The sequence below is a fragment of the Agelaius phoeniceus genome, chromosome 5, assembly GCF_051311805.1.
Source record: "Agelaius phoeniceus isolate bAgePho1 chromosome 5, bAgePho1.hap1, whole genome shotgun sequence".
In the NCBI taxonomy this organism is placed as follows: Eukaryota; Metazoa; Chordata; class Aves; order Passeriformes; family Icteridae; genus Agelaius; species Agelaius phoeniceus.
Genome location: NC_135269.1, coordinates 30,026,752 through 30,041,467, shown reverse-complemented (window position 1 = coordinate 30,041,467; position 14,716 = coordinate 30,026,752). Strand labels below are relative to the sequence as shown.

General features: G+C 41.4%; 1 protein-coding gene across 1 annotated transcript in view; it reads left to right on the top strand.

Moving 5' to 3' along the window:
* The window catches only part of PLEKHG7 (pleckstrin homology and RhoGEF domain containing G7), a 30,993-nt gene extending 16,277 nt beyond the window's left edge, over window positions 1-14,716 (top strand). The window contains exons 9-17 of the mRNA XM_077178759.1: window positions 1,017-1,112; window positions 2,412-2,525; window positions 4,171-4,345; window positions 5,746-5,861; window positions 6,627-6,717; window positions 7,186-7,265; window positions 8,549-8,708; window positions 12,594-12,691; window positions 14,194-14,716. Of these exons, the coding sequence (XP_077034874.1) occupies window positions 1,017-1,112; window positions 2,412-2,525; window positions 4,171-4,345; window positions 5,746-5,861; window positions 6,627-6,717; window positions 7,186-7,265; window positions 8,549-8,708; window positions 12,594-12,691; window positions 14,194-14,301 (1,038 nt within the window). The 3' untranslated portion in view covers window positions 14,302-14,716. The remainder of the gene's footprint in view (window positions 1-1,016; window positions 1,113-2,411; window positions 2,526-4,170; window positions 4,346-5,745; window positions 5,862-6,626; window positions 6,718-7,185; window positions 7,266-8,548; window positions 8,709-12,593; window positions 12,692-14,193) is intronic.

Genomic DNA, 14,716 nt, shown 5'->3' with positions numbered 1-14,716 from the left:
GGTCATGTTTTGAGAGAACTATCTTAAAGAAATATCCTGCTTTAATTTCTAATTTTGTTGTCCTTATTGATGAGGATAATAAATGACCATCTGTTATGCATACTTCAAATATTGATTAAACATAGGAGAATGAAGCTGCTCTCAATGCCTTTGGTGCCTTTTTTCATACATTTTACAGTATGCATTTCCTCTTGACAGCAGGCTGAATCCATGAAAAAATGCCAGCTGTAAAATTGAAAAGGTCAAAATTAAAGAATGAGCATCATCCTATAAGCATCCTTGCCCCATAAATACACCAAACAAAGCAGTCTGCAGCTACTACAGTCTGTAGCAGTATCCCAGCAGATTGAGGTGCCCTTCTGGCCTAACATTTGGCCAACAGCTTAGCCCAGTCATGAATTTGTACGAAAATAGTGTGAATAGTGAAACTTGTGTGTTCAGGATGAAAGTGTGGGCTTAGGAGCAGGCTTGCAGCCCCATCTGACTGATGAGGTAGGCATTTTGAATTCAGTATAAATATGTAAAGTTTACTTATGGGGAATACATGAGGTTTTGTAGTATTTTATAGATACTTCCTTCACCTTCAATTGTATGAAACAAACTCAAACCATGAAAGATGGTGCCTTCCTCATGGACTGTGAAGGCTTCCTTAACTGTCACAGCTCTGTCACACACCATCATTGTTTTCCAGCAGATACCATTCACCCTTTGTCATTTTTAATGTTAATCCACATTAAATACAGCTGCTACCCTAAGTTTAATGGACTAATCTTGTTTCAAAACTTTTGTCATCAGGCATTATCACAACATAAGTGGGTATTTGTATAGATTTGTCTTAGCTTCTGACTAATTAAAGCATTCTAGGCATAATTCTGAAGAAAATTCTGGCAATGGTAGAGATAGGTATGGGCACCTATTACACTTGGAGCCTTTAGAGAGGCCAGGGATGGACAATAAAGCTGCTTTAATCTTAAATTCAGATCACTGATGCTAATTTATTTCCTCTCCTTACTTAGATAAGTCTCAGTTTTCTGAAGACATTTTTTGAAACTGTGAAGAAGCACATCAGCAAGTCAGACTCTCCTATGGATTTCAGCTCCGTACTCAGAATGGTAACATAATTAGAAGTATTCTTGCTTTTAACACAAGCAACAGACCATTTATCACAGCATACATATCACATACAAGTCACAGCTGCAGAGCAATCAGGTCTGTCCAGCCCATGACATTTGTCACCAGCAGTTTGGTCTCAGCCTCAGGTTGTTCCTATTAGAAGGATGTTTATATTTCTATTCATTGGCATGTTTGAAGTAGTCATGGGAAGGTGCTCTGTATGTGGAATCAAGTGTGGAAAGATTTTCCCTTCCTGGGGAACAGCAGCCCAGACTCTGAGGAGACTTTTCCACTGGCAGAGGCAAACTTCCCATCCCATGGAAGATGTTTCCCTGAAACCAGACCCCAGCCCCATCAGTGCCTGCTTCCACTCCTTTACACTGATCCTCCTTTACTCCACCGACCAGACCCAAAAGTGTTTATAATTGCTTAATGAAGAGCTCATTGACACTAAATTTACACTTTGGCCCGTGTCTGTTAAGCAAGAGAGAGACGCAGCCACATCTGTCCTGCCACTGCCAAACCCTGCCAACCCTGCAACCCTCTTGGTCAGTCTGTGTGGGAAACAAGGCATTTGTCTGAACAGCAGCCTGCAGGAGCTCTAATTCCTGCTCAACTTCCCAATGCCTGTAAAGTTGGAAGTATTAGTGAAGATGGAAAATCAATTGATTGATAGAACCTTGCCTAGCAGTAGAGGCCATTAGAAAACTTCTGGGAAATACCAGAAGATCCTACCTCAGTGTTAAGATTTTTAACAGAGACATTCATGCTAGCGCTTGGTTTCTTGCCCCTGTGAGCTCTGACCTCAGGCATTCTTATTGATTATGTTTGTGTAGACAGACAAAATCCCAGACAAAGCTGCATTTTATCATGCATGACATTCAACATCTCCAATGTAAATGAGGCCTATCCTGTTATTTCTAGGAGCATGCTCAGATATAAGATACCATGCTACATGAAGTAATCAAAGCTGTTTCAGAAATACTGGGTTTCATCTTCAACTTCCATACGAATTTCACATCATTTATTTCTAATGAGAACAAAGTCTAACAATGTGTCACACCTCTGCAGATCTGTTAAAACACTACTCCTATGCATTACTGAAGCATTGTTGTGGTATTTTTACTACTTTACAGTTTTATTGCTGTTTAAACTGCCCTTTCCTTTTTTAATTTCTTCTTTTCCCATCTTCCTAGATTCAAGGAAATCTCATATAAAATGCACATTACAACCCCAAAACTCCTGTTTCTCCCTTTGTAATTTTTCTTTCTTGATAAATCTCCAAACCTTTTCTGCAGTTTTTCCAGGGTGACCTCTGCCAGACACACCAGATTTATTGCCTTAATTATACCTCTGCTGTCTTCTACTTGGAAAAGCTGAGAAAGAGAGAAGATTTTGGCATCTACCTGAAGGTAAAGTGATGGTTTTGTTGTTATTGCTGTTCTTGTTGTTGTTGTTGTTGTCTTCAGCCTTCCTACATTATGGCAGGATTTTAACAGCAAACTAGGAATGTTCATTAGAAGCAAAACTGTGTAGACAGCATTTCACATGGATTTTTTGAACTGCAGAGCCGATCGCCGATTGGAAGTCACCCTTCTCAGTGTATGTTCACCTGCATGTGTGAAAGTCCCTACCTGAAATTTAGAACAGATAAGGGGGTAAGAGCTGGGCTGCCTTTTTGCAGGCAGGAAATACGAACTACTAGTCTCTTTATTTTGTTCTGCAGATAATCTCTTGACTCAGTGACCTCCACCTAAACAAAGTTAAATGGTTACAGTAAAAAAAATAAATTTCAAATGTCTTACTTTGGCATCAAAACACTATCAGTAAGGGAGAATTTACCTCCCTCTAAGGCTGGAAAGAGCAATCACTGGACTCTTTATCAAGTTGCAGCACTACAGCAGGTTTTGCCTTTTCTGATACCAGCCAGTGCAGTGGTGGGGATCTCAGGCTCTGCTCTTTCTGACATCACTAGCAGACCAGTGTGTCCTTTAAATACTTAAGATTAATCTTCAATATTACAGGTTTAGAAAGAGAAACCTCAAGTAGTGGGCTTTTCTCACAGGCAGCCCAAAACTGGAAGGACATTTGTTTGTGGCAGGCAAGCTCTGCAGCTTGGGCCTTGGGGCTTCACATTGTATACATTCACATATAGGAAAAATGTTCCCCACTGGCAAGTAGCAGTGACCCCAAAATATAAGGTGGCTTTCAAACCTAACTCAGGTTAATTTTCTCAGGAAGACCTGAGAAAATTAAAACAGCAGATAAATAAGAGCCTTATTGGATATGACAGCATGGCCACAGCATCTGGAATTGTAAGCAGCAATGCAGAAACTGAATCTGGAGGGGCAATGCAACTTCCCCTGTGGAGAGTTGTCCTTGGCTTGGCTGGGATACTGTCAATTTTGTTCCTAGTAGCTGGTATAATGTTGTGGTTTGCATTTAAGATGAGAGTAATCTTGGTAACACACTGATGTTTACTTGTTGCTAGGCAGTTTGCATTAAATCAAGGACTTTTCTGTCTCTCACCACCACCAGTGAGGAGTCTGGTGGGCACAAGAGGTTGGGAGGGGACACAGCCACAACAGGTGACCCCAAGTGACCCAAGGGGTATTCCATACCATATGGTGTCATGCTCAGTACATAAACTACAGGGAAAGCTGGCTGGAAGGGCCTCTGCTCTGGGACTGACTGGGCATGGACCAGTGGGTGGTGAGCATTGTGCACCACTTGATTTGTATATTCTGGGGTTTTTTTCCTTTCTGTTTCTATTCTATTAAACTGCCTTTATCTCAAACTACAAACTTTAGTTTTTATTTCCCATTTCTATTCCCCATCCCACAGGAGGGAGTGAAGACTGAATGAGCGGCTGTGTGGTTTAGATACTTGCTGGGTTAAACTATGACAAGAGACTTTATAATGCCCTTGTTCTTACTGAGAAACTCATCTTTCATTAGTCTGTCTCGTTACAATCAGCTAATGATGTAGAAAACTCTTTGCTACCTCCTAGCCAGAAGGAAGCTGAAGCCTAAGGCACATTTTCCTTGTCTTCAGCAGTGGTGTGAACAAAATAAACAGTGCAAGAGGTTGCATCTGCCAGAGCTGCTGGTTGCTCCTCTGCATCGACTGACACGGTATCCCCTCCTCCTCAACAACATCTGGAAGAGGAGCACTGATGAAACAGAGAAAAGTTTTATCCAGTCACTTAAAGAGAAGGTGGAAAAGTCTATAAGTAAGTAACAACAGTTAGAAGTTAAGTATGCAGTTAGAAATTAGAAAGTTACATGGCTCCTTTGTGCCTGTCCTTTGAAGCGTGAATTGGTCAAGTGTCTCTGCAGAAAAGCAGCAAGGATGTGTGTGCCTTTCTACAATCCTGACCCTCATTCTGTAGGGAATGATTTGGGCCACCTTGTGCTGTCAAAGCCTCTCTGAGCAATGTCACAGGACTCCCAAATCAGTGAGTCCCCTGTATTTTCTTAGAATCATCTGCAGTGACAGGCAAAAAATTAAAAGCAGATCTCAAATTGGACCATATCAAGAAAGATCCCAAACAAAGAAGTCTTTCAGTTGGATTTATGTCTAAGGAGGATTTTTTTAGGGCTGATCCTTAATAGGATAAATTTTCTCTCACAAGGGGAATATTATGTCCATGACCTTTCACTAATGACAGGGTCCTACTATGTAAAGTTGTCTCAGCTGCAGATTTTCTCTAGCTATTGCATAAAACAAGAGGCTGGTCCAGATATTAATTTTTTCCCTGAATTTTTTTAAAATATATAATATTTATATATTTAACATATATAAGGACAGCAGTTTTAGGTGTGGCCCCAAAAGACCATGGGATGTCTGGAGAGTATTACTGGCAGAATAAATAGGTCCTTCCAGAAATTAGACACCTCTGGATGAAGGAAACCAAAGATAGAAGGGTGGCCCCTCTTTACTCACAGACACCTGACAAAGATCTGCCTTCATTTTTTGATCAGTGAACCAGTAACATAATAAACAGTTGTAGTCCAAGCACTCCCCTTCTGGTGGGGAGCTATGTGAAAACCATTATCTGAAGCCATTATCTGCAATATCACTCCACCCAAAGACTTGAAATTTCAGTTGCAGGTCCATTAAAGCTTTGCCCATAATGGCTTTGAATCAGCAAAGACACAGTCCCCATTTTTCACATTTTGAGGGACCCCCACCTCAATCACTTCTGGCAACACTTCCTCTGAAATTAATTCTCATTAATTTCAACAGTCTTTTTATCAGGCTCTATATAATGAAAATTATTTTTCTCTCACTATACCAGACAGTTGAGGATGACAGGACTTTTTTTGAAGACATTTTCAAGATTACAGTTTAATTGAGTTTTATATGATTTCCTGTTCCCCAGACAGATTAATAAACACAATCTTTTCATTTAGCAGTGAATTTAAGCATCTTTGAATGCATGAATTGAAATTCTCTCTCTGCTGATTTAAGTAGAGTTTAGGCATTTTTTACAATGAGATCAAGATTTCATCTGGGGCCTCACATGCGAGGTACTTCAGCTTTCACAGGAGAAAATTGGTATTCAGCATCTTCTAGAAACAGGACTGCTTTTGCCAGCCCTGGCAGTAACTGGTGTTTCACACATTTCAGGGGATCTGGAAGGAAAAGTCAAGTGGTTGGATAACTTTCAAAAGTTCAGGCAGCTGCAAGAGGTCATAATTTGGCCTCAGGTCTGGGATCGTGACAAAAGGTTCTTTGTTCCAGAGGTAAGCAGATTTTAAAGGAGGTTTGTTGTTTTTTTTTCTAGAGGAGGGTTTAGTTTCCTATCTGTCTTCCTAGTGTGGTCTAAAGTTGGCTGGTTGTCTGTATTCTAGCTAGTGAGGATGGCTCTGCTCTAACAGGGGCAGCTGCAGCCTGGGCACTGCAAGTGCTGTAGCTGAACACACAGTGCCTTGCATGGCAGCATGGGTTGCTCTCAGCATCCAGGAGAGGGCAATGATACAGTCCAGGGGGGACTCTACCACATTTGCTTTTGGGGACAGAAGGATATGGGATAGATGTAAGTATTACCAGCATCCAATAAAGTAGAAATGATTTGCCTCTTTCACTTCTCAAGCTGAGCCAAAGAACTTCCCATTTACACTTAAAATGCATTACAAAAAATCACACAGCATACCTGGGTGTGCACATTTTTGCCCTACCTACCCAGACAGACTTCAAGCAGAACTATGGTAACATCATCAAGTGGGACCCACCTCAAGGATTATGTCTGTTCACATACAAGGCTGCAAACACCATTTAACTCAATTTGGAAAAGTAAAACCCAGCTTAACATTTCAAAAGCATAAAGACATTTAAGCAATAGCACTGCTGAAGAAACACAGGCATGCTCAGTTATCAGCTGTGTGATGTACTTAGCCTGAGGTAAGAACACACAAATGCTCATCTTGTTTAGCTGCTGGTTGCTTCCCTGTTCATCATCCATTATGCATGATTCCCCCATTCTCTTTCTCTCTTTTTTTTGGGTCAAGTGTTTGAAGCAAAACTTAAGAGAAAACAGCAGTGAAAACATTTTGTCTTCAGCGAACAGACTTCTTCATGAAGGGAAGCTGATGCTAGCAGGTAAAGTCCCTGATCTCCTGCTGTCCAGAGATAGCATAACAAAATTATACATTGTTATGGCAGGTCTAGAATGAACCTCTGCAACAGCATTTGGGCAGGTGCAGGAAAGTAAAAGCAACCATATAGTTTATCAGAGAGAGACTGAGATACAGCCAAGCTGCCAATAGGATGATAGTCTGTATGATTGTTTATTTTCCTTTTCCCTGGCAAGCAAGGAGTTGTTATATCAGAATGAGGTAGCTGCTACAAGGTACAAATTTAGTAGCCAAAATGACTGAGACGTATGATTTAGTGCATTTGAGAATTCACACTGGAGGACAAGTATAGTTGTGAACTATACTGGAGACAGGGCTTCTTTGTTAAAAGCATTCTGTAAGGTGCAGTGATTCATAGATGTGCCTCATCTTAGAAGTAGCAATTCCTTAAAATAATCACACCATAAAACTGATTTTTTGTTTTTCTTCTCAGAAAGCACAAGGCTCCTTGATGTCTACCTCTTTTTATTTGATGATTTCCTACTAATTACCAAAATTAAACGTAACAAAAAGGTAATAATGTCTAGAGATATACATGGTTGCAGTTACATTTTTTACATTTTTTAACTTTTGGATGGCTTTTGAATGTACTTTGGAAGATTGATCTAATTATAAAAATACAAGATGACTAATCAGCATGAACAGCTGATACTTCCTTATGTGACTAGCAAACCATAACACTGATTCAAAAGCCTGCTTCTAGGCTCAGCATGGTACAGGAACACTATTACTGGCAGAATTTACATTACAAGACCTTAATATCTTCCTGATGTTGTTCTGATGAGTTGGATTCCTAAAGCTCAGAAAAGTTTCAGGAATGTAAGATTTTTTATAACAGTCCCTGCAACCTGAGAATTTTTTATCCCAGAGATATCAGAACTGTTGGAAAGAAGAAAAAAAAATCTTAAAGGAAAAAAACAGGGAAAGGCAAAAATTATGTAAGATTGGCTATACTGCTTGTTTCCTCTCTTTGCCTTGATTTCCCCAAGTTTAAAATTGAGATATAATTACTCATTTTAAGAAAACGTTTCTGGATGAATGATTATTCCATAGAATTCTATAGATGATAAATATCTCTATTTAGACACCAACAGAAGAAGAACTGGATGACCTGAAATTACTAAAGCTTCAGTGTAGGAGTGTATTTAGCTAATTAAGTTTATGAAACTGATGTAAACTGAGTCTAAATGAACCTGTGATAATCTCCCAGGTTTTTTGGGTTTTTTTTTAAGAAGCAGGTGTTCTGCTTTAGAGAGAAAGGAGATAAAGAAAGCATGCAGTGAGACGTTTTAGACTCACAGCACCATCCCTTAGCAACAAGGTTGGTGAGGGAGGCAGAAATTCAAGGGACCTGGTACCCTTAGGCAAATCTCTTTGAGGGTTGTCCCACGGACATGTGTTGGTAAACCATCTGTGAAGGGCTGCAACTCATCTGGAGCTCCAGGGATTCTGTCTTGTGCATATGCATGAGGAGAGATAAGGAAACTTACCCCCAAGGAAAGGAGAAAAAAACCTGCTATTAAAATAAGGAGGGAAAGGGGGAAAATACTTTTGGAATGCCTATGACTGTCTTCTGCTTGTGGACTTGTATTGTGTTTCTTTTTTAGCTTTTTAATGCAAAGTGTGACCTTGCAGGAGAGCTCCAGGTACCAGTCAGTTTTTCTAAGATTCCTCAGGCAAATAAGCTCTCTGTGTATCCTTGATAAGAGAAAGCACATAATTTAGAGTTGTTTAGTGCCTATACCTCATGAGCAGATGGCAGACAACCCGCTAACCAACCTCATTTCTATTCCCAGAAATATGGAGGCTCAGACACCAGCTTAATCCCTGTCTGTCCTTCCCTCACTCCTGAGCTGCAGTCCTTCATAAGAGAGGGGGGATTTTGCACAGTCCTAGACCAGCCCATCCCACTAGACAGACTCATACTGAAAAATGTTGAACCCATCCAAGTTACAGGTATGTGCCTGCATGCACACCATGCCTGTTATGAATGCTTTCATAAACACCATGTCAATGCACTGTGTGTGTGGCAGCATAAGGACAAGCTGCTGTTTGCCCACAAACCACCCCCAGACGCCTGGAGTGCAAACACTGGGTCCTCAGCCCTGCCTTCCTTCACAGCTCTGCTCCTGCTGGGAGGCATGAGCTGCTGCCTCAGCCTTCACAGCCCACAGCCCCTGCTGCCAGCAGTGACTCACACATGCCAGCGACTGTCACATACTATCCATTCACCCCAAAGGAGGCATCAAGACTCCAATGACTTCTTTCTCACAAGCCAAGGGTTCCCTTGTCCTAACTGTCCTAACATGGTCTTTCAAACCCCGGGTATCTTTCAGATCACCCCAAGAACATTTTCAGTCCCATACTAGTTTTGCAGCATTTTTCAGCTGCACCACTACATCGTTCTCCCGGATATCCTCCCACATAACATAGCAGCCGTTCACAAGGAGGCTGGAGAGGAGATTTACCTGCTGCTACTGCTCCTACTCACATCTCCACCAGCTCTTGAGAGGATGGAAATCACCCAGCACACATCAATGCTTCCTCGCTTTCAGACATCCAAATGCATCACTGGGGAATACTCCTCCTATCCCTGCTGCTGTGCAGTTGAGTGTGGAGTGAAGGAGGGCTGACTGCCACAGAGAGTGACCAGCCTTACCCTGCCAAAACAAGGTTCCTGAAGTCACCAAAATCAGCTTTTGGGTCAGGGAGCAGGCATGCACCATCAGGCCTCCCCTTGGTCTGAGCCTGTGACGCAGCTGGCTCCCACACACCATTCCCTGGTGGTGAATGGTGCCATATCCACTTGGTGGCCAGTCACTAGTGATGCTCCCCAGTGCTCAGTATTGGTGCTGGTCCTGTTTAACACCTTCATAACAGACCTGGATGAGGGGAGAGAGGGAAGCCTTAAGCCATATATGGCATTAATTTGGGTGGGAGTGTTGATCCAGTGGGAGGTAGGAAGGCTCTGCAGAGGGATCTAGACAGGCTGCATTGATTTGCTGAGGCCAAGTGCAGGAGATTCAGTAAGGTGAAGTGCTGTGTGCTGCACTTCAGTCACAACACCACCATGCAGCTTTATGAGCCTGGGCTGGAAAGCAGCCCAGAGAAAAAGGACCTGGGGTGCTGGTTGACAGCCAGATGAACATGAGCCAGTGTATGCCCAGAGGGCCAAGCAGCCCAATGGCATCCTGGCCAGTATGAACAATAATGTGGCCAGCAGGACTAGGGAAGAGATCTGTACTTGGCACTGGTGAGACCACAGCTCAAATTCTGTGTCCAGTTCCAGGCCACTCTCTACAAAAAGTACATTGAAAATCCAGAGTGTGCCCAGAGAGGGGCAGTGAAGCTTGGGAAGGGTCTCAAGAGTAAGTCTTAAAAGGAGTGGCTGAGGAATCTGGGGATGTTTAGCCTGGAGAAAAGGGCTACAACCATCTAAAAGGAGGCTGTAGCCAGGTGGGAGATGGCTTCTACTTCCAGGCAAGCAGCGATGGCACAAAAGGAAATGGCCTTAAGCTGCACCAGGAGAGGTTCAGGATGGACACCAGAATATTTTCACAGAATGGGTGGTTAAGGATTGGAACAGGCTGCCCAGGGAGGTGGTGGAGTCAGCACCCCTGGAAGTGTCCAAGAAATGACTGGAAGTGGCACTGAGGGCTGTGGTCTAGCTGACATGGTGGTTCAGTCAAAGGTTGGACTCAATGATTTTGGAGGTCTTTTCCAGCCTTAAGGATTCATTGATTCAGTCTAACACTGCCAAGATCACAGGAGCCTCCTCTATCAAAGCGAATGAAAAGAAATACAAATCTCTGGGCTCCAGGGTCGTCCTAATCCTTGAGATTGAAAGGAAAAGCTTAGGGAGCTACAGTGCTCTGTGAGAAAGCAATAGATAAGGAAAATAAACATAGAGTCTGTAAAATTTATGATAACTTTGAAATACATTCACCCAGACTATTTAGCATTCAGCATCAATGCTGAGAGGATATAAAGGTAGGCAATAAAAGGGAAATTACTAAAGACAAGATAAGGGGATGAACACAAAGAATAATAACCTTTTTTAAAAACATGTTCCAGGCACTGTCTGCCTGCCTAATTAGCTCCCTTACCAAACCAGTAGAAATGGAGCAAAAGTATCAGCCACCTCTTGGCTGCAGGTTGGAGGGGAGGGCAGCCCCACATCCCATGTAAGCCCAGGCTGAATGCAAATGCAAGGCCAACAGCTCCTTGGGTGCTGGAGAAGGCAGTGCAGCCACCCTCCAGTTTGCACCTAATAGATTGGCCATAAAAACCATAATGGATATGGAAATAATATTTCTGGATTTTTTTTTTCCAAGCCAGCATTTCCCATAGAGATTCCTAACCAGGGTCTTTCTATCTCTGTGATCCAGCTGCAATCATCAGAATAGAAAAAGCTGCCTATGGCATTCCAGCCTAGGCTCTGCCACTGGTTATGACCCTTCCCTGCACCCTTGGCCTTATTGCTTGACTTCTCTCCCATACATTCTTACCAGCTTTACTACAGCTGTAGCCATGGCAGTCTCTGTTACTCACTTGTAGTCTCATAAGACCTTGGAAGCCCCATCCTAAGACAGGACCCCTTGGGGTGAGGTACAATAAAAACAGTGAGAAAAATTACTGTAGGGAGATTGCAGTTCAGATTCCCACCATTCTTTGTAAAACAACAAGCAAACATTCCAATGTCAACAGAAAATATCCCATCGCAGGAGAAAGAAAAATATTTAATATTGTCTGGAATGTGTGACCTTGGGGAACATTGCCAGTTTATCTGCACTCTCAAAGAGACTTTTATTACTGGTGGCACTAAAAGATTAGTTAGCATGTTCTCAGAAAGGGCATATGATCCATCACATTAATCAAAAATGATATCCTGATTTTTTGATCTAGCAAGTACTTTTGCTTCTGTTAGTTTGCTGAGGGTTGACATCACTTTGAAAATAAACAAAGCTCAATGCAAGTACTAGAAAAAAATATATGTTGCAATATCCTACAAATATCCTTTTGGCCTCAGGCTGATAATTCTTTTCCAAAGCCTTCAATGCATTAGTGAAGGGATAGAAGATAAAATGGTGAGTTCATAACACCAGGAAGGTACCCTAAAAGGATAACTACCTGCAAACACCACGACAAGAGATATACCTTTACATGTAAATACAGTAGTAGGAACCCAGCTCTGAAGGTTGTTAGCAGCAACATTCTTTCTGATTAGAAAATCACTAGCTGACTTAAGCTCCCCCTTTATTCCAGATGTGTGACATTGGTGTCACTTTGTCCCCTTGCAGAGAAACGCACTACATGATGCTCACAGTCACCTTCAGGAATAAAAGTGTGGCAGGAAACAGAGGCAATATGCCTGGGCATCCCCAGGAGCACCAGCTCAGGCACATGCTCAGGGAGAACCCAAAGACAGCACTAGCCTGAGTGCAGCCACTTCCCCATGTGCCAGCCATCATACAGACTTACTTAAATAAAATAGGACCTCTCTTTTTGATTTTTGATATTTGTTTTTCTTTAACTTCAGTTATGATTTAGGCCACTTTGAAGGGAAATGTTTCTTAATGATCCTCAGGTAGACTCAAAAGCACCTTAGCTGCACAATGATGAAGCAATTAAAATTAAAAAAATGCAAGTAGAATTAACATTTTGAAATAAGAGAGCTTCCTACACAACCAAATTAACTCACCCTATGAGGGTGCAATTGCTCTTTTAGAAATAAAAAAAGATGCTTATATATATAATTTCTTTGACCATAATCAATGTGATATAAAATTGGACTGACAGTTGTATGAGGTGCATTTATATCCCTTTTCTACATTTTTCCAGTCTTCAGCCTGCGAAATGCTTTTCTAATTCAGCATGAGAACAGGTATCGGCAGTGCATAGCACTCTTCTTGCTACAAGCTCAGACAGAGACTGCCAAGGTAGGTAACACATCCTTTTTTCCTTCTCTAATTACACAACTATGCTTTCCCTAAAGGAGGATGGCAGCCTAAAAGTGGTCATGCTGCGATAAGAATCTCTTACAGTTGTGACACTTGACCAAAAGTAAAACAAAACAAAATAACACCCCAGTGCTCTGGCTCACATATTTGTTAGAGAATTTTTGCTGCTGAACATGTTCCAGTTTTCTATCAGGGTGGTTAGCAGGTCATATTCTTGTTGAAAAACATTATCAATTCCAATTGCAAAAAAAAAATATCCATTTCTTGTGTCACAGAAGATGGTCAGCCCCTCCAGAGCAGTCAACACCAAAACAACCCCCCCCACACACAACTCACATGCAGTAGTACTCAGATCAGAAAACTGTCTCATGCTCATCTATTCAAAACACGCATTTTGTCATTTCAGACTGAACAGATGGTACGATTAATTCCACTATTACATAAATTTACCCCTCATTTTCACACCATGTCACATTTCTAGTAACAGCAGAGTGTATAACATCTGAAAGTGCGTCAGGCACTTCACAGTATTTTGCTTTCTCATGTAAGTTGAATTTCCTTCTCTAATACCTAATGCACAGAAATTTGATCACCGCAAATACTAATTCTTACAAGTAAATGGTGGTAGACTTGTTCTAAAAGAAACACTGAGTGAATTCTTTCCATTTTCTAATCACTGGCTAGTACTTGGAATAGCTATCCACTCAAGAAGTCATTACTTTCTCCTGTTCCTGAAATATGACCTTCCTTTTCCAAAACTGCCTTCATACCAGGGCTACCATCTTCTCAATGTCATAGAATCACAGAATAGTTTGGGTTGAAAGGGCCCTTTAAAGGTTTTAGTCCAAAGGATAAACCCTCTTAGGATTAGTCCAATGTCTAATCATAGCAATTCAGAGACAACTCAACTTCTGTCACCAGACTATCTGGAGAGAAGGAAGTTACATATTTGAAATTATCTCTCCATCACTCCCTGTTCTCATACCTGGATGACAGCAAACATAGACCTGAATGCTGTCAGCATGATAACAGAAACTGAAATTCAGTTGACAGTACATGGCAGATCTTGGAGGGGACAGAACTCGTGATGCTGATAGAACTGGAGCTGTTGTAATCAAAAAAAATGAGGAGCCCAACTGCAGGGACAGCATTAAGCTAATGAATAAACATCACAAGAAAGGGGTGAAATAGCCTGTAACAAACTTCACCATTACAAACAGAGCATTAAAATCCTACCTTCCAACCAAAAATGGAAACATTTTCTGGAAATCCCTGGCCCCAAACACAGATTCCAGCAGCATGTAGTGGCCTGAACAACTGGGAGAGTCTCAGTTGTAGGATAATTCATGTTTCCTTCAGCAATTATGAGCACAAGCCTGAAGAGAGGCTAAATAAAACTAAAGGCTCTGGATGTTTATGCATCTAACTTACTGGAAAATTTTTATGTTGTCTTGGTTTACAAATATTTTTTCTTGTTACAGATAGCATGGATGTCACAGATAGAAACAGCAATTTCCAACTACACCACACAACATGAAACCAAGAAAAGCACTGCCTTCTGCTTCCCTGTTGAATCCTCTGAAATTTAATAATGTCAGCATTACACTGATACAGCCAGTGGAAGATTATTGTGGTGATAATATAGTTATTTTATAATATAAATATAATGCCTTAGGTCTCTGAAGCTAACAAATTTCTGACTTGACAAAAGTATGGCGCATAGACCACACTGTGTAGGAATAAATTGGAGGAGGGGAATGAGCCATGCAACAAATGTATCACTCCTAGATTCTCCTTGCTTCACCTAGGGATGGTTCTTGCCACCCAAGGAAGTTTTAATAGAGCTTGTCATTTCCTAGAAAGCATAACAGGGAAAAAACCCCTATGTTGGTAAGGACAATACATTCACCAGAGAAGTTTAGAAGGGTTATTGCATCATTCAAACTGTTTTAATAAATTTCATTAAATTAGAATTGTGTAGCCATGGCTTCTGATATTTATGTG